We start from the raw sequence: 26,925 nt of genomic DNA on the forward strand, positions 1-26,925 counted from the left end.
AATAGTTTCCCAGAAGACTGAAGATACTCTGTCAATCTCACTTCATTTATAGAAGGTGATAGGGCTTCAGGAGCCCTGAGATGGGAAAGCCTGTTTCCCACCTGAGGGCCGAGTGATAACAGCGTGTTTTAATAGGTACACACATACGCACAGTGCTTGAACATCTTGTTTCACAGAGAGACTTGAAAATAATGAATCTGAAGCATCACTTGATTTTAACAGGTTATGTGGGTTGTTCTCTGTTTTAAGATGGTAAATAGTAAAGTGGTTCTGGTGTGGGTTGTGTGAATGACCTTATAGAAGCCTTGAGAATAATGCTGCCTGGGGAGTTTCAGTTACTTGAATAATTCACATATATATGATGCTTGGTTAGATTCCTTATCTGGGGGAGAATTTTTTTTGTGTGTTTTCTTCTTGACTTAGTCCTAGAGCTGAGAGTGGATGCTTAAGAAATAAAAGTAAATTAATTACTGTTATCGATTACAAATAATATGAAACTTGCAGAGTCTTTTCAGTAGCATGATTAATATATAACATTTGGGCATTGCTACTGCAGTATTTTAGATGCTATAAGGTAAATTTGCATTAATTTAAGTGCATTAAAGTAAATGAGGATACCACTGTAAAGGTCAGTTAGCACTGCTTTACTTTTTTTTTTTTTGGTACTGAGTATATTTATTAAATGCTTTGGGGACATAATAAGGTCTTCATTAGGTCTTTCTTTTTTTAAAAAAAAATCACCAAAATCAATATAAGACACAGTAGGCTTATAGTGATGATCTAATTTTTCTCAGAGAGAGGATCCATTCCTATAACTAAATGGACAAAACCCAAGCTAGTTGGTACTGCAAGAGTAAATTGTGCTGTTGGTGGGATTGCCATCTGGATCAGCCTCTGTGGAAATCAGTATGGAGACTTCTCAAAACAAAACAAAACAAGAAATGGAACTACCATATGACTCAGTGATTTCACTCCTTGGCATCTATCCCAAGAACACAAAAACATGAACTGAAAAAGAGATTTGCACACACATGTTCACTGCAGCATTATTTACAATAGCTGAGATCTGGAAACAACCCAAATGCCCAGAGACTGATGATGGATAATGAAATTGTGGTCTGTAAACACAACGGAACACTGCCCAGCTATAAGAAAGGATGAAAATTTACCGTTCCCCTACAACTTGGATGGAACTAGAGGGTATCCTGGCAAGTGAAATAGTCAGAGGGGAAAGGACAAATGCTGGGATAATCTCGCTTGTATGTGGTATATAAGGAAACAAAGGGAATGAATGATGGCAAATGAAAACAAACCCTTGGACTGTGTCAACAGAACTGAGGTTACCAAGTGAGGGAAGGAAAGTGGGTGTTTGGAGATGGGGCGGCTGAACAACATTAACATTAATGCAAAAAAAAATTTTTTTTTCAAATAAACTGCGAAAATTTGAAATTTTCTCATAGTTTATTTTTGGGTTTTGGGCCACACCTGACTGTGCTCAGGGCCTATTCCTAGCTGTGCACTCCTGGTGGGCTCAGGGGACCATATTGGGTGCTGGAGATCGAACCCCGGTCAGCCACTGTGCTATCACTCTGGCATCCAGTTATTTTTGTTTAACTTTTTCAGACATTTAGTTTGTAGTTGAATATGAAAACATAAGAAATGATCTAGAGAATGCACTGGGTTTTCATCTGCATTTGGATTTTCATTGTCCTTTTGATGATATATTCTGCTGTATTCTTTTTTTTTTTTTTTCTGCTTTTTTGGGTCACACCTGGCAATGCTCAGCGGTTACTCCTGGCTCTACTCAGGAATTACCCCTGGCAGTGCTCGGGGGACCATGTGGGATGCTGGGAATCGAATCTGGGTCGGCCATGCGCAAGGCAAATGCCCTACCTGTTGTGCTATCGCTTCAGCCTCACTGCTGTATTCTTAATGGTCTGCTCCTAACCACAACCACAAAAAGACATACAAACTTCCTTACCTTTATAGTCTGTATTGCCCCAGATCCTCTCAGATCTCTCAGGCTGTCAATAGCTTGCTGTGGCGATACTGTGTCAGATAGGTATAGGAGGAGACAAGCGGCTACTAATAGAACATGATAGAAAATAGCACGTTATTGAGTAATAACAGGGAAGAACATTTTATATTTAGAATTTTGAATTGAGTCAGGTGTAACTGTTCCAAATGATTTAAAAGGCAAATTTTTTAGTACCTTTTATTTTTTCTACAACCCAGCGATGCTCAGGGGTTACTCCTGGCGCTGCACTCTGGAATCACTCCCAGTGGTGCTCGGGGAACCATATGGGGTGCCGGAAATTGAACCTGGGTCAACCAATTCAAGGCAAGTGACTTACCCACTGTGCTATCTCTCTGGCCCCATAGTATGTGTCTTTGATAGTTATGATTTTTAAGTGACCATGGCTGGATTAAAGTCTAACACTGGATTCATTCTTTTTAATAGCTTTATTGTTATAGTGCATATACTGTACAATGCAGTTAAAATGTATACAATTCAGTAACTTTGAGCATTATCACAGATAGTGCACCACTCACCACCATCAATTTTCGAATACTTCCTTGTCATCTCACACAGAAACACTGCATCTGTGTCATCCTCCCACGTGCCCTAAGCAAATTCTAATCTGCTTCTGTCTTGTGAATTTGCCTATGGTGGATATGTCCTATCAATTGCATCAGACTCACTGTTGCTTTGGGCCTGGTTTCTTTGAATTGGCATAGAGTGTTTAGGATTTATACATATTGTAGCATCTATTAGTTCTCCATTTGCTTTTATGGACGAATTATTGTTGATACATTTAAGTTGCTTCCATTTTTGGACTATTATGAATAATGTTCCTCTTCGGAGGTCTTTGGCTGCCGGGGCTCTGCTCCGGAACCCAACCACAACCATGCCCAAGGCCCCTCTCCACATGTTCGGACGAGCCTCATGCATGAAGGAACTGGAAAAGGAACCCAGGTGTTCGGGATCTGGGGATGAGAGCTTCAAGCCTGCTCGGATCCGTACTGGGCCTCCACTCAGGATCCCGCCCCCCCCTCCCCCCCATTTTCCAGTAGCTTGGCAGCCACACCCACAAACTGCCCCTGGCACTGTGTAATCCCATCAATGGCCAAGATCCAGAGACTATAAAACAATGCTCCCGGAAGAGTGGCGACCGCTTATAGCCTAGTTCTCCCTCTCAGAGAACCTGGCGAGGTACTGAGAGCATCCTGCCCTGCACGGCAGAGCCTGGCAAGCTCTCTGTTGGTGTATTCGATATGCCAAATACAGTAACAATGATGGGTCTCATTCCCCTTTCCCCGAAAGAGCCTCCTATGTGGCACTGCTGGGAAGAAAGAGTAAAGAGAGGTCTGCTAAAATCTCAAGGCTAGGACGAATGGAGATGTTACTTTCGCCCGCCCAAACAAGTCATTGATCAATGGGATGACTGATGAATAATGTTGCTCTGTGTATTTATGATCAAGTCTTTGTATAGTTATTTTTAAAATTTATTTGGAGTACATAGGAATGGAATTTCTGGATCACAGAACAACTGTGTTAATTGAGGAACTGCCAGACCATGTTATGAGAGCCCCGGCAGTGTATGGAGCTCCCAGGTTCTGCACATCCTTCCAACACGTATTATCTGTGTTTTAAAAAGTAGTCATTCTAATGATATTAATGACTTTTCATTGTGGTTTTGATTTCTAGTTCTCTGATGATGAGCCTTCCATGTGCCTGTGTGTTATTTATACATTCACTTAATGTCGTGGATAGCTTCTTATAAAACTTGACTACACATGAAACTACATGTACTGAAAGCAGACCCTCGAATATGTCTCCTTTAACAATGTCAAAACCATTTTATTATTATAATGAAATAGCATTGAACAAAATATTTGAGGTGCTATTGCATTTAATTTGGAGAAATATTTACGTCCTTTGCCAATTTTTTCACTGAGTGCTTTGTCTCTTTGACTTGTAAGAGTTCTTTATCCTAGATATAGCAAATACATATACATGTATATGTATCTATATATACATACATATTTATTTTTTACCATTCTGTGGGTTGTCTGTTGGGATATTATCCTTTGGAACATATAAGTTAAATTTTTTAAAAATTTTACTTTACCATCATTAAAAGGAATAACTTTTTTTGGGGGGGGGTGTCCCACCCAGCTATGCACAGGGATTACTCATGGCTCTGCACTCAGGAATTATCCTGGCGGTGCTCAGAGGACCATATGGGATGCTGGGAATGGAACCCTGGTTGGCTGCGTGCAAGGCAAATGACCTACCCGCTTTGCTATCGCTCCAGCCCCAAAAGGAATTAACTCTTACTCCACTGAGATACTTTTATTAACTTTTCCCCAACACAAGTACAGTGTATTAAAAAAAAAAAAATATATATATATATATATATATATATATATATATATATATAGGGCCACACCTAGAGTGTTCAGGAATCACTCTCGATGGCTCTGGGGAAAATATGGGTTTTCAAGGATGGAACCCAGCTTGGCTGCTCACAAGGTAAGCACCCTACCTGTTGTACTAATTTCTCCAGCCCCACATGTACAGGTTTTTTTTTTTTTTAGCTTAACACAACAGTTTTATTTTTCATATTTATGTTGTCTATGGATATTATTTAGAAGTCAATGTCAGTATCATAACTCAGCACAGGGAGAACATTAGAAACCAAGAATGCAGGTGCTAGGATTTGTAAAGTATGTCTTACAGAATCCTCCAAAATAATGCTGAAAATGCCTTCCTTCTCATCCATCCAAACTTTCTAGGGAACATCAAATTTAGGATTTTAAATTATCCATTGGTTCCTAACAGATTTATATTTTGTTTTGTTTCACGTTAACACAGAATGAACAACAGGTCCAGACACAGAAATTTGCCTACTTTGAAGTAATATAAAAATATTGAGTGAAAACACAGTTCTTACCAAGACAAGATCTCCCAAGTCCTCCATAACAACTGAAAGGGAAGTAGAGTGTTAAAAGTTAGTACATTCATTCCAGCCCAACAATCACACCTAAGACCTGTGCATTCTTCCCTCTAATTCAAATATCTAGCACAAGGCTTTGTATATGCAGGTTAATAACTAGTTTTGCATTAGTCAGTAGAGAGCAAAGTGTGTTTGTTTGATGGGAGGCATTTTGAACACCTTTCAGGGGCAAGGTAAGCTAGGGCAATTTTAATTGACCTTTTAAAATTCCAGGATCCACATCTAAGAAAGGAACGTTACTAAACAGATTAGTAAACAATTTAAACGTTTAGTAAACAACTGTCACTTCACCTTATTTCCCCTGTCTAACCCTTAATAGTTATGGGACAAGTGCTATCCATATAACTCATTCTGCATCTAAAAAGAATAAAGAGGCATTGTACTACAGGAATTCAGAGCATGGGCTCTTAGCCCACTGTCTCGGTGGAATCCTGAATCTCTTTGCTATTTTATTAAATATATGAACCTGAACAAGTTACTTCATTTCTTTGGGCCACAACTTGTCACATACCTATACCACAGTCAGTGAGTGCTGGATGAGAGAAAACATTTGTGCATGCTGAATGAGAGAAAACATTTGTAAAGGGCTCATTAGAACAAGTCCTGGCACAGCAGAAGTCAATAAATGTTAACTGCTCTTATCTAGCATGGTAAAGAAATGAACAATTCTCCATAAATGGGTTTCCTAGAGAAATGAAGATGAATCCTCAAGGCAACAAGCCATTTTTATCATTTCCAAAGATTCTCCCCCAAATATATTGCATAGCCTTAACTTTCTTGGAAGTAGACACCGAACATAATCTGGTGCTGATGGCCTATTATGAACATCAATTCTGGCAGTATGTTGTAGACAGATGTATGTGGCAGAGGACCAAACAGGACTGGGTCCCTGATGTAGGGACAAACAGTGCCCCAGATGTAGGCCTGTTTCAGATTGATGAGTATCTGCCAAATAAGGTAGTGGCTTTCCATGGCTTTCTGCCAAATTTATACCACTTTACACCACACTATCTTTCTTCCTCCGTTTGAATGATTCTTATTCTTCTAAACCCAGGTCCAGTTGTGCTCATTGTGGTTTTGTGCCTCTACAGACACCAATGAGACGTTGTGTCCACAAAGACGCTTGCTCTGGCCTTCAGAATAGGAACTACGGACAGGAGGTTCCTGAGCTTGGCCTCTAGAGAGGTTGCCTGAGATTGCATGGTCATCTGGAATGATCTATTTATTTTGAGCTCAAAATAGTGTGACTTTGGGGGCCTTACCTTTTTTGAGGTATCAAACTATACAATATCCCATTTTTTTCCCCACAAAGAAGAAGCTATTCAGACTTTGTTAGGATGCTGAAAGTACTAAGTTCAATGAAGGACATTTTCTGCCTTGGCTCTGTGGGGTTTATCTGGCGGATGACGTTTTGTTTAGACCTACAGCCCCGCTCCTGGTCTCTGCAGTGCTACTGTTTACTGTTGTCACTCTCTTCTTCCTTTCCCCAAGCTACATTTTTCTTTTAATTTTTTTTCTTATCCCATTTTGTTTCAGAGTTTCATACCAATAGCTTGTGCATAACCTTGACCAAAGTGAGAGTTCTTTTATTCTGACAAAAAATTTCTATCAATGAATATAGCTTTTAACTCATATTTTTAAGTTGTCTTAATGCTTCAGGATGATTTGTTTGCTGCTAATTAAAAAAAAAAAAGTAGATTTTCTTGCTGTTTGCAGCAACTAAGCAACTAAAAGGCTGAGCACCAAGCAAGGTGTTATTATAAAATCAGAGTGATGCTTCTTGTTGATTGGGAGGGGAAGTGTTCCAAAATGATAACTAAAGGTTTAAGACAAAAGGGAGTGAAAAAAGCCCCTGTAACCCCATTCTAAAAATTTCCAAATCTATGCTTTTATTGTCTTACTATTTAAATGTGACAATGGCCAGTATCTGAGTGCTTGCTCTGCACTAGACATCAATCATGCTACTAACTTTCATGCAGTGTCTCCTTTTTACCCTTGAGCAAACTATAACCAGGTAATGAGCAAATGAGGATATAATGATTCAAGAAGTCATTTTTTGGGGACATTTCTCATGGACATATGGAGAAAGGCAGAACATACTGTATTAAGGTTTTCCGGTTATTTTGAAGGCAGATTGCAAGCTCTTCCATTATTTCACAGCATCTGGCTATGTCAGGAGTCCCTCCATCTGGGATTGGGTGATGATGAGTGATAATTCCATACTGCTCGTAGAGGTCCAAAAGGTTTGGGACTCTATATTTTGACAGTTCCCCTCTGGTGCAGAAAACAAATATGTCTTGTATACCATAGCTCTTTAATTCTTCTGTCAATAGACCAAGATACACATGGACACACATGTATAAGACATCACAGATTTAAATATGGCCAACAGGGAGACTATGAACTTAAATTTCTTAAGTGAAACTACATAAATAACAACCAATTATCTATAAACATGAAGTGCTTGTCAATAATACAAAACAATACTGATTTGATTTCCAACTAGGGAAAAAAAATGTCACTAAGGACTCAGGATTTGTTCAGTGGCTGAGTGCATGCCTCACATGTGGGAGAGAGTGGATTAGATCCCAAGTATCACTAAAATAAATAAAATAGTCTTTAAGCACAAAATAGGAATTAGAAACATCTGAACCAAAAGATGACTAAAAGTAAATCTTAATAAGTCAACATTTTTTAATTGAATTTGTGGGGTTTTTTTTTGGCTTTTTGGGTCACACCCAGCGATGCTCAGGGCTGACTCCTGGCTCTGCACTCAGGAATTATTCCTGGTGGTGCTGGGGGGGCCATATGGGATGCTGGGAATCGAACCCGGGTTGGCTGCATGTGTCCTACCCGCTGTGCTATCGATCCAGCCCACATTTTTTAAATTAAATTTTAAAGATAAAATTAAAGAATTTAATAAACTTTAAAGGCAACTATGTTGTTTTTCTAAAAATTTTTAACAATAATGCTTCAAAGTAAAAATATTGAAAATACCTAATATTTTCAAACTCTTGAGAATCATAGAACATCTTTCTATTTTTTTTCTCCAAACATATTTGCTTTACCATAAATATGGTTTTGCTCTAAACACTGCAGTGGACTCTAGTGCAAGGAATTGTATTTTCCCTTGTTTGACGGGAAACTCCTCAGTGTCACATTTAATTCTATGGACTAGGTCTCTAGGAAATAAAACACTAACTTTATTAGAATTATGTAGCCTAGCTAATTTTACTGTAATGATATGTATCAGAGTACTATATAGACTATTCTATACACTAGAATTTCCTTATGACAAAATTTACTGTGGAGGATTTGGTTCAAAATGACAGCTAGCTCTATCTGAATTGAGATCCCATTCTCTCCCTACCTCTTAATTTCATGGACATTTAGCCGTTTAATATTTGAATATACTTTTTATCATGAACCTCTAAGCTGCTCTTGAAATATGTTACTCTAAAGTGTAAGTATAAAATCCATACACATCTGATTTCAAAGTCTAAGACAAAATAAAACCCTTTCACAAATCATTTGTTTTGAACTGAAAGTCCATCGAGGTGATATTATTTGGGTTAAATTAAACAATATTATTTCAGTTAACTTCACTAGGCATTTGAGAAAATGGAGGGAGCACCTCAAGCAGGCCTACATGCTACTCTCATTGATACATGGCTAACTGGACCCTACTATTCAGTGCCCAGGCCCAGTGATGCATTGCTGCTGGGAGCCGGTGAGCCAGGAGTCTTAGTGGGCCATCAGGGCTGCAGCACTTAAGAGGTCAGGTGGTAGAAGGCACTGAGCACATCCCTGTGAGCCCTGGTCACTGAGTCACTTTCCTAGCCTCTCTTACCAGTTATATATTGCTTCTGTTTTTCACTCCCATTATATACTTACTGGACAGTGTTACTCTAGATATTCCTATTATTTTTGTATTTGCAAAATAACATAACCTGTAGTTAACATACTTCATTATTTTAAGGATGGGTAATTCTTATATTTGCCTTGCCACTTAAATAGGACAATTTCCACTCTACATTTTATCTCAAACTTCCCTAGAAAGAACTGACGAAGAACCACAGGAATTTCTGGTAGGGAGATTTGGGGTTTCCTCATACCACATTTCTCCTATGATTTATATACTGCATTCCCCAGAATGTTCAATACCTTTATAGCCTCAAGACTATGAATCCATATTTTAAGATTTGAGAACTCAGAATCAGCAATATCTACATCTTTATTTAGATATATTATAAGGCTATCGATAGAACTATTAAACTTGCTATTTCAGGTCAACCAGAATAAAATATTTTAAAAATCCAAAATTTTTGTGCTTTGTAGTATGTATGTTCAGATTACAAAATTCAGGTACAGATTACAAAAATATTTCCTGGATTCAGAGTCTTGAGGCTTATAAAGGTGTTGAACATTCTTGGGCTTACAAAGGTCAGCCTATCACTTTTCCCATCTAGATGCCAGTTGTCTAAATTTTCTACTCAGGATGGACAATCTCATTACTACCTCTGGTTCCTAGCTCAGGCTTATTTTTTACTACCATAGTCAACTCTTTAAAGGATATTTTCAAAGACTGTATGAGTAATACAATATTAATTTTCTTATTTACATACTTTTCTCACACCAACTAACTTCTAATGTAGTTTTTAGTATAACATACAACAATCAGAAAAAAGCAACTTCATGTTTCAGAAATGTTGTTCTCTCTCTCTGTTCTCTTCACAAATATCTTTTCACAAATATTAGGATAAACCTGTAGTCTGAAACTATAAAATATGGACAATTTATTTGATATACTAAAAAAGATACAGTTTGTTCCTATTAACAGAGATTTTTAGTGTTTTTAAAAATTAGATGTTAATATGACTGTTTTCTATTACACTTACCGGTATCTTTTTGGATATTTCTTCTAACATCTTTAAATTTACAACCTACAAGTAGTGATAAGACATGTGAAAAAGTCAATTTTTAAAAATCGGTAACATTTATACAGTTCTGTGTTTTTCAGTCTATTTTATTGTTTCTGTTTAGTGTTTAAATCTATTTTAGTGTTTCCCAAAGTGGGCAATGGAGGAGAGGGCAGAAGTAGTTTCAGGTGAAATGGGGGTCACTTTCTGTTTGTTCACCTGAAGTAGGTAGATTCCCAAGGGGAGGGTACTGAGTAATTTTCTTCTTTTTGTCTGAAGAAGAGTGATAGGCTGAATAAGTTTGGGGACCTCTGATCTAGAACATAGATTCACAGTGAGGGCTTCCAAAAGGGATTTCCCAGTACTGATGGCCCATGAGATTCTCTGATAGAGAATGATGTATCAGCTGACAAAAATTTTATTCAAAATATATCAGCAGGAAGTCAACTGTAGCGTTCCTACCTGGAAGAGCACATAAACCGAGAAACTGAGAACAATTCACTCGTGACAGGGATAGCCTAAAAAGAAAAGAAAAACTAATTTTTTAAAGTTATAAAAGGAAATATAATTTAGCCAATGTGTATTCTTGATCCTGGTTGCTTAAAACACGAGTTAAACAATGAAATTTATAATTAAATTTCAAAGTGTTGGGTTAAAAAACCCTACAGAAATTATAACTTTTAAAACAGGGACTTAGCATTTGCTTTGTTGTAATTTAAGTCTGAAAAGTGGTAAATTAATTTACATTTAAACATAATAATGCCAAAAATGTCTATAGCTAGTATAAAGTATACTTCAGTTACTCTGTGGGTTATGTTGCCTGAGATCTATTGTATTTATTAACTTCACGTAAGTAGTTTTAAAATAACCATCTGACATTTTAATCACCAACATTGATTATAATTTTAAGATCTCTTTGTAGGATTTCCTTCAACAAATATGACAGAAACAACAGGGCACTCATTTGTCATAAATTTAATTAAAATGAATAACTTCATGCACTCATTCCCAAACTAAAGTACTTTAGGTACAACGGGGACAGGGTCTCACCTTGTCTGCAAAATAAGAACTTTGTCTTTATTTTAAAAGGGGATAGCTGATGGTTGCATTACTGTGGCAGATAATTCTAGGATCTGCCCTATGATGAATGATTCAATATATCATTCTTTGGTATACTTGTCTTTTATAATATAAGAACTTGTCTTTTACAATATAAGAACAAATAGGACCTGGTACTAAATGGGAGATCACTCCAATTCTATCTCAATGCCTTGATTCAACTATGACCTTTTCATATATGAAGATGGATTCCCTATCTCTCAAAAAACATATTCTGGGGCCAGAGATATAGTAGAGCAGGTAGGGCTCTTGCCATCCACGTGACCAACCCAGATTCAATCACTGGCATCCCATTGGGTCTCCTGAGCACTGCCAGCACTGATTCCTAAGTGCAGACCTGGAGTAATCCCTGAATATTGCCAGGTGAGGTACCCAAACCAAAAAAAAAAACAAAATTAAATTCCACAGCGATAAAATGTTCGCCTTTCACGAGGCTGACCTGTGTTCGATTCCTCCGCCCCTCTCAGACAGCCTGGTAAGCTATCGAGAGTACTGGGCACACACGGCAGAGCCTGGCAAGCTAGCCGTGGAATATTGGATATGCCAAAAACAGTAACAATAAGTCTCACAATGAGAGACGTTACTGGTGCCCGCTCGAACAAATCGATAAGCAATGGGATGACAGTGACAGTGATTCTATGATAATGAATGAATCAGAATTAGAAGATTCCTTAAAGATTAAAACTATAAGAGAATCATCTATTTTCAGTATATGCACTACAGTCTACAAGGATTATAACTTATGATTATAGCTAAATATTTTAGCTCATGATAGATCAGAAATGTTAACATACCATGATATCAGAATTGGAGTCTGTTCATCTTCAATAGGCTCTTCATCTGATGAGTCAAACTCACTTGTTTGCATTGAACTAGGCTTCACAAGAAATCAGTTATGTTATATAATTGTAAAGAACATATAGTCTTGGGGCTGGAGCAATAGCACAGCGTGTGGGGCATTTGCCTTGTACTCGTCCAACTCAGGTTCGATTCCCAGCATCCCACAGGGAACCCTGAGCACTGCCAGGGGTAATTCCTGAGTGCAGAGCCAGGAGTAACCCCTGTGCATCGCCAGGTGTGACCCAAAAAGCAAAAAAAAAAAAAAAAAAAAAAAAGAACATGTAGTCTTAGCATACCTGGTCCTTGCTTAAATACATTTTATGAAGACTTTTAATTTATTCAGAGTATAATAACATAAATATTAACACTTATTATTAATGCTAATCATATTAATAATTATAGCACTAAAATAGTGGAAAGAGATGTTGTGCACAGGAATCCTGCCTTCTGGCCTTGGTTCTGCCACTAATAGTAGTATAATCTTAGACAAGCTACTTAGTTTTCTTCAACTATAAAGTTTGAAGACGTCATTATTCATCCAGATTTTTTTTTTTTTTTGGTGGGAGGCAGCACCCAGTGATGCTCAGGGCTTACCCCTGACTCTGCTTGGAGGTCATTCCTGGCAGTGATCAGGAGATCTCATGCAGTGCCAGGGATTGAACTCGGGCATGCCACATGCCAAGACCAGCGTCTTAACCCCTGTGTGGCCCTAACAAACATTTTTTTTTTTTTTTTTTTTGCTTTTTGGGTCACACCTGGTGATGCACAGGGATTACTCCTGGCTCTGCACTCAGGAATTATCCCTGGCGGTGCTTAGGGAACCATATGGGATGCTGGGATTCAAACCCGGGTTGGCCGCGTGCAAGGCAAATGACCTACCCGCTGTGCTATCGCTCTAGCCCCACAAACATTTCTTGAACACCTGCTGTTTTCCAAGCTCTGGAGGGTACAAAGATCCATAAGCTAAATATCCTGCATTTTGCATTAATATGCATGGATTAAAGAGGAAAGTTTTAAGGGGAAGCATAAACAAAATCTCAAGCAGGAAAAGGAACAACTGACTACTTAGGTAGTTAAAGGAAGCTTCTGGGAGCTGATACCTTAGCTGGGTTTTGAAATATGAGCAGGAGACTCTTAGGGAGGTAAGGAAGAAGCTACAGCAATTGAGGTAAAAGGAGGAAATGGCCTTTATATTCAGAAGCTAGTATCAGAACAGAGGAGATGAAGCTAGAGAAGTACTTAACCCATTTCTGAACAAAAATCTTCCCTATTCAGCCAAGTAATTTGGGGTGGGGAAGGAGAGCAATAGGTGGAATAATCAGTTTTGTGAGTCACTGGGTCAGAGAGAATAAGATTAACTTTTGTGCTGATCTAAAGAGTTGGGATTAAAACTGTTAGCAGTTTCATGGGGCAGATTATTGGAGTTGTGCAATAGAAAACACCCCTTTCTTCCACTCCCTAGTTGGTCTTGCTTAGTTTGTGTGTGGGGGGGGAGGGGAAGTGTTTACACTTAACAATGCTCAGGGTTCCTGGCAGAGCTTGGGGGACAATATGGGGAGCCGGGGATCTACCTTAGATGGCCATATGCAAGGCAACCTGTACAATCTCTCTGGCCTCAGCCAGTTTCCTAATTGGAACCAATTGAGACATGAGACACTGAAGAGGCTCATGGAGATCAGTGTCAATTTTATCACTGTATCAATTAGAGGATGTGGCTTTAAAGCTGGCTTATAAGTTAAGTAGGCTTCTCAGTTCTTTATCCCAGAATTAGAATGATCTACCCAGTCACATGCAGCAATTGACAATGTGGCAGACCTTAGCATTGTCCTAGTGAGGAGAGAACTGGTAGAGCCACCTGAGCTGAGATTGTCCCAACCCCAAGGAGGAGATCACTCCCTGGTACACCTTGTGGGGACAAGTGGAGAGAGTGTGAGTGAGGCCAGGACTGAATGACAGGGGATAAGCAACCTAACCTCTCAGTGCCCTTCCTAGCACTGATACTACCGTTGGAGAATGGTCTGGCTAGTACAAGATAACATGGCAGAGCCAACTCAGGCTATAGTCTTGCTATAGCCTGGACTATAGCAAGCCTGGACTATGGCTGGCCTTGTTAGTCCTGTCACTGTTCACTCAACTCAAAACAAAGTCCCTTTCGTTGGTGGGCCCCCGTTGGGGTGGGAGACTGCAGTGAGGCCAAGCTTCAGCCCTTGCGTGGATTTCTCCCCGCATCCTCTTTAAGGCAGTTTTGGAGGAGTCGTGATTTCCAGTCTGTGCGTACGAACCAAATCACTGGGTTTCACCCAGATCCTAAACTATTCGGACATTTCCATGCCCTATAATTCTGAGGACTGGGTGCCAGGTAGACCCCCACCCCCCACTGCGGGGGTTAACAACTGTTTGACAAAGGTCTCCCGGTGGGCTGCAGGCTTTAGGGTCAGGGTTCCGGGATTCCGGGGCACTGAAATAACCGGTGCCTTCTCTTTCTCGGTGAAATCCAGCAGAGCCGCCTCCGATCAGGCTGGGGTGCGCAGGCGACAGCCCCCAGTCCCCCTTCCGCCACCCCGCAGGTCCGTCTCCCCGCTCCCACCCCGACTCAGCAGCCGCCGCTCTCGCGCCTCCCGGGCAGCTCCACCTCCCGACCCCGGTCGGTTACAGCGAGAGTCGGGGGCTGAGACCCGGAACGGGCTGGCCCCGGCGCCAAGAACTGGGCCAGGATCGAAGCTGTCCCGATAGCTCCCTCTCTATCCCAGCCTGACCCGACTCACCGGCTTCATCACTAGCCGCCCCACGGAGCCACCGGCCACCGCCTGCTCCAAACCTCCTCCGCCGTCTAGGCGGCCACCCCGCGTCAAGCCCGCCCCTCCTCTCAGCTCATTGGTACGTTCTCTGGGAGGCGGGGCGCGGGGCGTTTCCTAAAAACCAATCAGATCCGTTCTGGTTTTAGTCGTCCCACCCGACATGGTCTCTAAGTGCTTATTGGTTCTTAAGAGACCTTTGAAAGACGCGCGGGAGGAGGCTTCTTGTTGTACGTTGATTGGCGAGAAGGGAATTTTGTTTCTTTTCCGTGTGTGTGTGTGTGTGTGTGTGTGTGTGTTTAAAGGCAGTGGGAGTGGAGTGGGGTGGGAACTGTAAATATATGTACAAATATATTTAAATTTGCACATATATTTGCACATATATGTTGTGGGCTAGAGTGATAGTACAGAGGGTGGGACCTTTACCTTGCAAGCAGCTGACCCAGCCTTGAACTCTGGCATCCCATATGATTCCTTGAGCACTGCCAGGGGTGATTCCTGAGCGCAGAGCCAGGAATAACCCCTGAGTATGGCCAGGTGTGGCTCCAAACAGAAACAAAACAAAACAACAAGAATGTATGTTGTGGGTGGGGTGGGGGCGAGAAACTGGAGATGTAGAATTGCAATTGATGTTCAAAGGCAGTCGGCTGTAGAATCAGGAAGAGTCCACATTGCTGATGTAAACCTCCAGGCATAAGCTGAAAAATTGTCTTTGTCTTGTTCTAGTAAGGTCTTCAACTGATTGGATGTGGCCCACCACGTGATAGAAGGGATGTGCTTCGTGCCAGTAACACTAATTTATATGTCAATGTTACCCAAAAGCTCCCTCACAGAATATCCAGAGTAATGTTTGGTCAAATTGCTAGCTTTTGTCACCCAGTAGGGTTGATACAATAAAATTAACCATGACATTTGAAAAACTACCTGCTAGGACATTTCTTTTTTGTTTTTGGGCCATACCTGAGGGTATGCAGGGCTAATTCCTAGGTCGGTGTTCAGGATAACTTTTGGAGGGAGCTCCCAGGATAATATGGGGTTCGAGTGAGGGAACTGTACTATCCCAACCCAATTTAAACCTATGATAACAGTTTACATTGCTAAATAAACCATGCAAATGACATAAAGGAAAGAGAAAAACCTATATTGCTATCAAATCCTATATTGATTATTAGTGCTTAATGGAATTGGGTGTGCCTCAGGGGCACTGTTGTGGAAATAGCTCAATAAACCTAAGCTCCCTGTGAGAGAAACAAGGACAGCCCAATGTTATTCAACAGTTATGGAAATGGTAGTTCATTTTGATTTATTTTCCTCAAATGAAATTCTTGATAGAATTGAGGAACTTCCCACAACCCCCCAGATATTTATAGGTATTGTATTGGTTTGCATTTTATTTTAGTGTAAAGGGGATTAAGATGGACATGTATCAGGACCTCAAATTTTGCTTTAGGTCAAAGAATGGACACATATTTAACATGTATCTGCTTTCTGTTTTGTGAGTAGTATCATAGCTAGTGTAATCAGTGGCTATGGAAAGTCTAATTTAACATGTATTTGAAATAAATCCAGCTGACCCTTGGTGAAATTGTGTTTTTGTCTTATTTTACTATTATTATTTTTGCTTTTGGGATCATACCCAGCAATGCTCAGGGGTTACTCCTGGCTCTGCACACAAATATTGCTCCTAGTGGTGCTTGCAGGACCATATGGAATGTCGAGGATTGAACCCAGGATGGCTGCATGCAAGGCAAATGCTCTCCCCACTTTGCTGTTGCTCCTGCCCCCCTTAGTGAAATTGCAAGTTAGATAAAATCTGACTTAGGTGCTTTGGTAGCTGCTACCTCATCTTTGCCTGTGCCCTCTCTGAGCTTAAAGTGGACATGATTGTGTAGGCACGTTGGGGAAAAGAAAGAATGGCAGCATCAGCCATGCAAATAGGGTTTGGGGCTACAAAACCGAAATAGAATAAAAAGATCAGAACAGTCTCACTTCAGTCAGTACATTGAGTTTGAACTAATAAAAGACATCCTTTAAGTGTCTGAAAGTGAACCATTTTAACCATGGGCTTACTGACATCCTTACCTCGAGATTCAGAGCTTTGATTTTGAGACAACATACCTTACTCTTTTTTTTTCCTTTTTGGATCACACCCGGCGATGCACAGGGGTTACTCCTGGCTCTGCACTCAGGAATCACCCCTGGCGGTGCTCACGGGACCGTATGGGATGCTGGGAATCGAACCCGGGTTAGCCGCATGCGAGGCAAACGCCCTACCCGCTGTGCTATTGCTCCAGCCCCAACATACCTTACTCTTACTCCCTTCAGCCTTCATTTATAGATGATGGGAACTCCTATTGTGCACATCACCCATCTAGAAAATCTGGCACTGCCATGTTTTGTGTATGAGAGTCTTTGGCTGGATTTATCTGTACTCTCCTGAGCTTGGGAGGCAAGGGATGGGAAGGAGGAAAACTGGTGAGTGACTCTAAAAGGTAAAGCCAATTAATATTGGCCATTGGGATAACAAATGTAATAAATTCATCTTTTAATAAGTGTATGTTGGATGAAACGATCAAAGATAAGTCTACAAATGTTTATAGATGCTTGAAATAACAAAGAAAAAAATTAAAAATTTTCTTGCTTTCTTACAAAAGTATTAGTTGTATAAATACCTAGTTGCTTTTTTACTCATTAACACTAAACACTAAACTGGGATTGTCACCAAATATGTCATTATTTTTGCTTACAAATACAGAGCTGATAATATATGCTTATGCTTCTTTGCTCCAAATTTAGAGAATGAAAAGCCTTTCATGTATGCCTGTGGTAAATCAAGGGCTATTCTATATGCTAAGTACTCCTTGGGAAGAAAGAAAGAGAGTGAATGGTATTTGTAAAACAGAGAATCAATTTACAAAGTGGGTAGCAGGTCTGGAGGGCTGAGATCAGAAGGTAAAGCGAAGGTTCCGGAGTGCTCTGGAACCAAGCAGTTCAGAGTCCTGCAGTGTCCGTGCCAACATGCTCCTTGTCCTCCTAGGAGGGATCCAAAGGGTCATGAGACATCTACCTTATCAGTTAGGGAAAGTTACATGAAGCTTATCCTCAAGTGTAGGCAGGGAAGTGTAAAATTGAAAATCCAGGTGTCTTGGCCAGCTGGTAGAAGGAGTTATTTAAGCAAAAGACAGCTCCTTGGTTATGCACAGATATACAGAAGTAGATGGTTTTTAAGTAACAGTAATTAGTAATAGTTGCCATTTTTCCCTAAGTGCTACTTTTGTGTCAGATTTTGTTTGAGACTTTTTGGCCTACAATTTCCCCCTTTTGATTCTCTCATTACTCCAAAAGTGGGTTTAGCAAGTTGAAGCAAGGTTTAAATTTGTTCAGTTAGTTGTTGGTAGAGCTGGGATTTGGTCTATCTGGGTTGGCCTCACAACCTGATACACACTGTGTAGGAAAATCTGGAGTCTGTGTGGAGTATCCCAGAACCAGAATTGCTGTGAAAGGGCCAAGATAATATAATTACACATAATAGGAAACATAGATGAAATATAGGAAGAAATGAATTATAAAATGGATCCTATCTATCAAATCTAGTCAGAGAAATTAGGGTGTACTATCAGGAAGACATAACTTAAGAGAGATCAAGTTCATTGGCCTAGTCAAATATATTAGTATATTGACATAGAGAAAATCCTGATGAGATGTGGCAGTCTTTACGTTTAGCAAAAAGAAAAAAAAAAGAGCATTGTTAAAAAGATTGCTATTTTCCTGCCCTGACCAAGGAGGAGTATGGCAGAAACTGGGATCATCTAATTCCTGCTTTGTTCTTTACATTCTGCTTTGTTCCTTATATTCTGCATGTGAACAAGATCATCTGGTATTTATTTTTTTCTTTTTGACTCACTTCACCTAGCATGCAACACCCTCTAATTTTATCCAAATTTCAGCAGCTATAAAATTTCCTCTTTTCTCATAACTGGGTCATAGTCCAAGGTGTATGTATGCCACAATTTCTTTGTCCTCTCATCTGTTGTTTGACACTTGACTTGTTTCCAGATATGGGCTATTATAAATAATGCTATGATGCACATACATGTGCATATGTCTTCCTTGGGAATTTATGTTTTTTTAGGGGGAAAGATGCCCTGGAGTGGTATCACTGGGTCATATGAAAGATCTATGTATATTTTTTTGGATAGGTATTCTTTTTTTGGTTATTGTTGTTTGATTTATGCCACACCTTGCTGTGCTTGGGGCTTATTCCTGGCTCTGCACTCAGGGATCTGTACGCTTGGGGAACTATATGGAGTGTAGGCGATTGAACCTGGACTGGCATTGTACAAGGCAAGTGCCCTACAAATTGTACAATCTCTCTAACTCCTTGGTAGGTATTCATCATTTTCAGAAAAGATTTCCAAATCATAATCATTTTCCAAAGGTGATGACCCAGGATACAGTTCCACCAGCAGTAAATGAGAATCCCTTTTCATCACATCCCTACCAGTTCTTACTGTTTCTGAACTTCTTGATGCAGACTATTCTCTGGAGGGGTTATATGCAAGAGGGACGAAAGGAAAAAATTTTGGGGACAGTTTTTGGTATTGCTTGGGGGTCACTTCTATTAGAACTGGGAGACCAAGCAGTTCCCAGTATGGAATCCAGGACTTGGTCCAGCTCTCTGAACCATCTCCTCCAAACCACCCCTATTCCCCAAGCCCCAGCATCAGGAAAACATTTTACACCACTTAACCAGATAGGAAACTCACATTCTGGTACTGAGGAAATCCTGCATTTTAAAAAACCTTCCATCTTTTTGGTTTTGATCATTTATTTAATGAGCAGCCTGAAAAAGCATTCTCAGTCCCTTTCTGGAAACAGCTGTGCTGAAGAACTGAACTGCCTCTGCAGTTGCATGTACCAGGAGCAGGGGAGCGCAGGGAAGTAGAGTCAAGGTACCATCCATCAAAGCAAACTACAAGCCACCCAGAAAGTGAACACAAGTCAACAGAAGGACATTTCCAGAGGGGGAGAGTCTGTCCACAGTGCTGGAGAGGCGGCTGGTATGGTTAATGTGTCTTCCCTAACCTGTGGGATTCAGTCAGTCTCAGACAGAAATGCAGAGCTGAGTAGCAGCAGCTGCTGCAGGTGGTTGCATGAAGGCAGTAAATATGCCCACGCCTGGGTGGACAGCCGCTCCCATGTTGTTCTCATAGCTTCTGGACCCAGAGTGGGGTATTCTAAACCTGCACTGCCCCCCAAGTGGAGGTCTTGTTCACTGCACTTTTGCCTGCTTTCCATTTCACACAGTTTGTCCAGTGCTCTGACAGCCCACAATAAATAGTATTAGGTTAAAGCTTGGACTAAGGTCCAAGGAATTAGAATTGTGAATTCAGCATTAGAAAAAAAGCCAATAGCAATCCTTGGGCAGCAGTAAAGTGAAGAACTGAAGGACTGGACAGTTGTGGCCTATATCCACATGATAAGCCAGGTTTTTAAAGTTCTTTTAAGGGGCAGAGGGAATGGTGACACACCTGATGGTGTTTAAGGCTTACTCTTGGCTCTGTGCTCAGTGGTCACTCCTGGGCATAGAAGGTACCATATGTGATGTTGGGGATTGAACCAGAGATGCTGCATGCAAGGCAAGTACTTACCCACTTAGCACTCTGGCCCTCCCTACCCATCTCCCTCCCTCTCTCTGTTTTTGGGCCACACCTGGTATTCCTCAGGACACAGCCCTGTGAGTCATCTCTCCACCTAGCAGTGTTCAGGGCTTTCTTCTGGCTCTGTACTCCGAGGCAAATGCCCTACCCACTGTACTCTCACCCCCATTTTATTGATTTTCTAAGGAACCTGGGCCTCCGCCTGTTGGGTTTGATTAACAGTGATCCCAGAAATCATTTCTTTGGCAAGTCTAAATGTCTTTGGACTTAATCTGCATGTTTTGACTTTCTATTCACTTAGGGTGAGTTACTTCCAGGACTCCCCTACCATTCCCCTTTATTTCCAAGCAACATTATCTCACCCTCCACCCACTGTGCCCAAACACAGGAGCCTTGTATGTGCTTGGTATCAAGCTAGAGGGCCACAGGCCAGAGAGTTAGCCTGGGTTAGCATTGGTTGAATGCTATAGGGGTACTCTTTGTTAATAGCCTCCTTTTGTACTTTAAAAAATGTCCAGCTTTGAATGGTGAATTATAAGGTTTCCTTCTCTCCAACATTTTTATTTTTTTAAAAAGTTTATAAAGTAGTTCATAATATTTGATTACATTTAATATTCAAACACCAATCCCACCACCATTACACCTTCCCACCACCATATTTCGGATATTTCCATCACGAACCCCAACCCCTGCCCCAAAGCAGAACTGAAATAATATATTTTGTATTGTTTGTTATCAAAAACTGCTGACAATGCTACAAAAAAGTTTCCATAGAGGAAAGAGTGTGAAGATTGTTGTATTTCACCCAGGGGTCATTAAGCCCTTCTATAAGTGATCACTAACATGTTGTTAGAGCCTTATGTGCTTTTATATATATGTATCTGTAAAAAAAATTTCCCTCTGAGATTGGTTCCCTCCTACTTTGGTTTTTTTTTTCTTGCTTTTAGGATCACACCCAGCGATGCTCAGGGGTTACTCCTGGCTTTGCACTCAGGAATTACTCCTGGCAGTTCTTGGGGGACCATATGGGATGCCGGGGATTGAACCCAGGTCGGCTGCATGCAAGGCAAACGCCCTACCTGCTGTGCTATCGCTCCGGCCCCAGTTCCCTCCTACTTTGAACCCCATCAAATGTGGTTCAATACTCTAGGAGTATGGGTAGGGTGTGTGGTATGAAGTGTCCAGGAATAGGTGCACTCGTGGGTGAGGCTCAGCCCGAGTGTGTGGAGAGCAGCCTTGAGCAGAGTGGTGGTTGAGTTATGGAGGTTTTCGGCTGCCAGGGCTGGGTCCCTTGGGGCAGGGAGAGGGGCCTTACCCTCCTCACTCTGGAGCGCCCCTGAACGAAAGAGCCTGGTATGGGGTCCGGCAGCCTGGTTATGGTGCCTCTCAAGCATCTTTAAGAAGCATTTCTAGAAGTAAAGCAGAAACAACAGTACATTTTAGAAAAGTCAGGAAATAAGATGAATAAAGAATTCTAGGGCTAGAGATGTGAAGTGGAGCAAGGAAAGCCTCTTTAACAAATGGTGCTGGCACAACTGGACAACCACATGCAAAAAAATGGGTTTAGACCTTGACCTGACACCATGCACAAAAGTCAGATCAAAATGGATTAAAGACCTCAACATTAGACCACAAACCATAAGGTACATTGAAGACAAGGTCGGCGAAACCCTCCACGATATTGAAGATAAAGGTATCTTCAAAGGTGACACGGAACTAAGCAATCTAGTAAAAACAGAGATCAACAAATGGGACTACATTAAACTAAAAAGCTTCTGCACCGCAAGAGATACAGTGACCAGAATACAAAGACTATCCACAGAATGGGAAAGGATATTTACACAATACCCATCAGATAAGGGGTTGATATCAATGGTATATAAAGCACTGGTTGAACTCTACAAGAAGAAAACATCCAACCCCATCAAAAAATGGGGCGAAGAAATGAACAGAAACTTTACCAAGGAAGAAATACGAATGGCCAAAAGGCACATGAAAAAGTGCTCTGCATCACTAATCATCAGAGAGATGCAGATCAAAACAACTTTGAGATACCACCTCACACCACAGAGACTAGCACACATCCAAAGGAACAAAAGCAACCGCTGTTGGAGAGGATGTGGGGAGAAAGGGACCCTTCTTCACTGCTGGTGGGAATGCCGACTGGTTCAGCCCTTCTGGAAAACAATTTGGACGACTCTCAAAAAATTAGATATTGAATTCCCATTTGACCCAGCAATACCACTGCTGGGAATATATCCCAGAGAGGCAAAAAAGTACAATCGAAACAACATCTGCACATGTATGTTCATCGCAGCACTGTTTACAATAGCCAGAATCTGGAAAAAACCCGAATGCCCCAGAATGGATGACTGGTTGAGGAAACTTTGGTACATCTATACAATGGAATACTATGCAGCTGTTAGAAAAAAGGAGGTCAAGAATTTTGTAGTCAAGTGGATGGGCATGAAAAGTTTCATGCTGAGTGAAATGAGTCAGAAAGAGAGAGACAGACATAGAAAGATTGCACTCATCTATGGTATATAGAATAACAGAGTGGGAGACTAACACTCAAGAACTGTAGAAATAAGTACCAGGAGGTTGACTCCATGGCTTCGAGGCTGGCCTCACGTTCCGGGGAAAGGTCAACTCAGAGAAGCGATCACCAACTACATTGTAGTCGAAGGCCATGTGGGGGAAGGGAGTTGCGGGCTGAATGAGGGCTAGAGACTGAGCACAGCGGCCACTCAACACCTTTATTGCAAACCACAACAGCTAATTAGAGAGAGAAAACAGAAGGGAATGCCTTGCCACAGTGGCAGGGTGGGGTGGGGGGGAGATGGGATTGGGGAGGGTGGGAGGGACACTGGGTTTACGGGTGGTGGAGAATGGGCACTGGTGAAGGGTTGGGTTCCAAACTTTGTATGAGGGAAGTATAAGCACAAAAGTGTATAAATCTGTAACTGTACCCTCACGATGATTCTCTAATTAAAAATAAATAAATTTAAAAAAAAAAGAATTCTAGGGCTGGAGCGATAGCACAGCGGTACAGCGTTCGCCTTTCACGCAGCCGACCCATGTTCGATTCCTCCGCCCCTCTCGGAGAGCCCGGCAAGCTACCGAGAGTACTGCGCCCGCACGGCAGAGCCTGGCAAGCTACCCGTGGCGTATTGGATATGCCAAAAACAGTAACAATAAGTGTGATCTGTCTCTTCCTGGCCTGGGCTTTTCCCTCTCAGCCCAACTCTTGGCAGCCACTTGGCTCCACCTACAGGCTCCTCTCTGCTCTGGTCCTCAACAGTTCCCTCCTCTCACAGGGAGATGGAAAGTGTTCTGAGGCTCCATGGCACCTGATAAGCCTGATGCTCAACTCTGTTTTCCTATCCGGGGTCCTCCTATGTTCTTTCTGTTTTGTTCCTGTCTGATTTCTGGGTAGGCCCATACTCATCTCTTGTCTCCCCCCCATCCCGGGATTGTCCTGGAATCTGACTCTGGCTCCAATGCTCAGGCACTCTCAGTGGATCTCATACGCTCTGTCAGCTTTCTCTTCATGACCGTCTCCCGATGCCTCCCTGTTCTCCCTTCTCCTTTGCCCAGAATCAGCACACTCAGCTCTTTGTAAGCTATTTTGGACACTCTCACCTCTTGTAGCATCCCGGATTCTCACGTAAAAGGTTTGATTTGAGCAGAAAGGTTAAGGGCATCGAAATTCAAAGACCTGAATTGAAGTCCTGGTTGTTCAGATCGCTGTGTCACTTGGACTCATCACCTAACCAGCTTGCCTAAATTACATCCCTTCCTCACAAATATCATGTGGAGTGAAATTGCTATTTTTAAATGAATGCATGAAATTTAGAGTGCAGAGAACATCCTGATGTGTTTATATGGTATGAATCTATTATGAGACCGACAATCTTTGGGGAAAATGAGACTTCTGAACTTGAGACATCAAGGCTTGACATAGAAAAAAATTGGGGAAGAGAATCAACAACAGCCAATTTGATTGTTCATCTTCCTGTCAGGAGAAGCTAGGCCAGCTCCTGAGGTCAGGCCATCCTGCCCAGAGAGGTCTCGGTCAGACAGCTTCTTGCAGGAAAGTATTACTATCACCTTTACCCCATAGCTCATTTCACTGGTTTTGAGGAAACCAATCAAGAAATTTACTTGAAAACAGAGAAGGTGTTGATGCTCTTGCAATTCCGTTTTTCAATAATACCTGGTTCATTTTTAATATAATTAAAAACTAAGGGGAAAGCATTGTTTTTGTCCCTTAGTGAGATGAATTCAGAATGAGCTGGAAACATGTATGTTATAAACATCCATATTTATGACCTAAAATATAAGACAGATATTGGCAAGGCCAACCAGATAATAGTTCTGTTCTTCCTGGAATGGGAGATGGCAGAGGAGAGAAGTAAATTTCTGTAAATATCCCTTTCCTTCACAGAAATCCCCAGTGTGGGACTCAGAACTGAATAAATGAGTGCAGCGTACATTTATTCCAGTCTATTACAAACGTGGTCAGCATTCAGAAGTTACTGGTGTCTCCATGGATTTGGCCAGTTCCTGGCAATTATGCACTTGGCTGCTAGTATAAACCATCGTGCCAAATGCCTGGAATGACAATCTGTGTCTGAGCAGCTCTCAGTCTGGAAAGGATGTTCAAACACTACAATTCCTTCCCAAGGTGGCCAAATTCTGGTTCCAGCTCTGCCCTTTAAATATGTTTATCCTGAAACGTGATCAGAGGGATGTGGCTTCAACCTGTTGCCCCTTTCAGCTCTGCAGACACCACCTTGGGGAGCCTGCATGGATTTTATAGCATCTGTCTAACGCTTAGTCCAGAAGGAGTTTCATCCTAATGCACTAAAAATCACATTCTGACTGTTACATGTTAGGTGAATTATTAGAAAACATGACTTCTTTCAGAGACTGTTAAATCTACAGACACTGACAAATTTCAAACTGAGGAGTGGTATTCTTCTGAAATGTCTTCTGGCTTTATTTTTATATGTAACGCCTTATCTGTATTTTTTTAAAATTTTATTTTACTGAATCACCGTGACAAAAGTTACAAAGCTTTAAGGTTTAAGTCTCAGTCATATAATGATCAAACCCCCTTCACCAGTGCCCCGTTCCCCCCACCAAGAACCCTAATATACCCCCCTCTGACCCCTCAACCTCCTGCAACTGAGTGGCCAATGATCTTCACTTTATTCTCTCTATACTTTGGATACATTCAATATTTCAACAGAGAACTGACTATTATTATTCGGAATTTCCCCCCAACAATCAAGCCTGCTGAAAAGGCATCATTTGATAGTTTGTTTTCCATGGCTGAGAATGAAGATTATAACTGCTTCACTGTATTGTTTTTTTGTGCTTCAATATGGCTAATGCTTGGTATCTGTCCCAGTACAAACTGGTGAAAAACAAAAGCAAACTTCTGAACATAGATGATGAGAAGATAGTCTGGCATGAGAGATAGTAAGGATTATGTTGATATATGCAGAGTGAGCTGGAATGTGTGCTGTAAGAGGCAGGAGTTTTTGTCTGTTTTGATATTCAGTACTAAGAGTTTCAAAGGCCCATGATAGTCTCTAAATATTTGTGAATGAGTAAATAAGCCAGTGAATTATTATAAGCCCACCCTCTTAATTACACTATAACGCTTATCTTTTCCACACCTTATTTCCCCCCTCATTTAGTTGTCATTCATTTTAGATAGAAGGTAGTTAAAAGCATTTTCCGAGGGGTCTGGGAGTGGCTCAGTGGCAAAAAGCACCTACCTTGCAAGGGTGAGGCCTTGAGTTTGATCCCTGGAGTGGGCTTCTGTGGCTGTGTTAGGGACCCCAGCCCATCAACAGAGCATGCAGTCTCTGTTGAGCAGCAGCCAAATGTGTTCGAGCACCATAACTCAAGTATGCAGCTCCTGTGAGCACTGAAATTAAAGTTAGGCAAGGACATCTGCTGGGACCATGATCCTCAGCAAGCACACGTGTGGGTGCACAACTAAGAGTGTGACCCTGGTGAGCATGTATGTGAGCTACACAACTAAATGAGTGCGGCCTAAGTGAGCGCCACAACCAAGCACGTCTACGACTTTTAGTCAAGGAAGGCAGCAGCAGATACAACAGCCACAGAAAGGAAAGGGGAGCCAGATCTCTCTGGCTCAAGGGGGTAATGTGCATGCTCAGGCCTTCAGTTTGATCTTTCACTCTGCAAGTCTCTCAGCACCAGCAGTTGTGGCTCTGGTGGTCTCCAGCACTGTTGGCCCAAAGCGGCACCTCATGGTCAGATTTAAGCTCAAACTGTGAGGTGTGCATGGTGGAGCTGAGTGTCCCTGGAAGTGTTCCTGGGGTTCCCAAGCCTAGGACCCAGCCCCACAAAGGAAGGGAAACAGAAAATAAATGCATTTATCTGCTGAATAGGACAAGTTGAATGTAGATATGGCCTCTTGACGGGGACCACGTGTGCTCTTGTCCATCTTGGCTTCTCCTAACTCTTCCCTCGCCACCCCAAACTTCACTTGTCTCCTCTAGAAGTCCCCCTGCCACCCCCAACCCCTGCT

General features: G+C 41.5%; 1 protein-coding gene across 1 annotated transcript in view; it reads right to left on the reverse strand.

Annotated features, from left to right (window-relative positions):
• CDKN3 (cyclin dependent kinase inhibitor 3) overlaps positions 1–14,732 on the reverse strand; it is a 15,490-nt gene extending 758 nt beyond the window's left edge. Inside the window, exons 1-7 of the mRNA XM_004601752.2 lie at positions 14,665–14,732; positions 11,854–11,936; positions 10,403–10,458; positions 9,920–9,964; positions 7,122–7,344; positions 4,959–4,990; positions 1,982–2,085 (exon numbers count right to left, since the gene is read on the reverse strand). Of these exons, the coding sequence (XP_004601809.1) occupies positions 1,982–2,085; positions 4,959–4,990; positions 7,122–7,344; positions 9,920–9,964; positions 10,403–10,458; positions 11,854–11,936; positions 14,665–14,673 (552 nt within the window). The 5' untranslated portion in view covers positions 14,674–14,732. The remainder of the gene's footprint in view (positions 1–1,981; positions 2,086–4,958; positions 4,991–7,121; positions 7,345–9,919; positions 9,965–10,402; positions 10,459–11,853; positions 11,937–14,664) is intronic.
• Positions 14,733–26,925: the final 12,193 nt, after the last annotated feature.

The sequence above is a fragment of the Sorex araneus genome, chromosome 3 (genome assembly GCF_027595985.1).
Source record: "Sorex araneus isolate mSorAra2 chromosome 3, mSorAra2.pri, whole genome shotgun sequence".
NCBI lineage: Eukaryota > Metazoa > Chordata > Mammalia > Eulipotyphla > Soricidae > Sorex > Sorex araneus.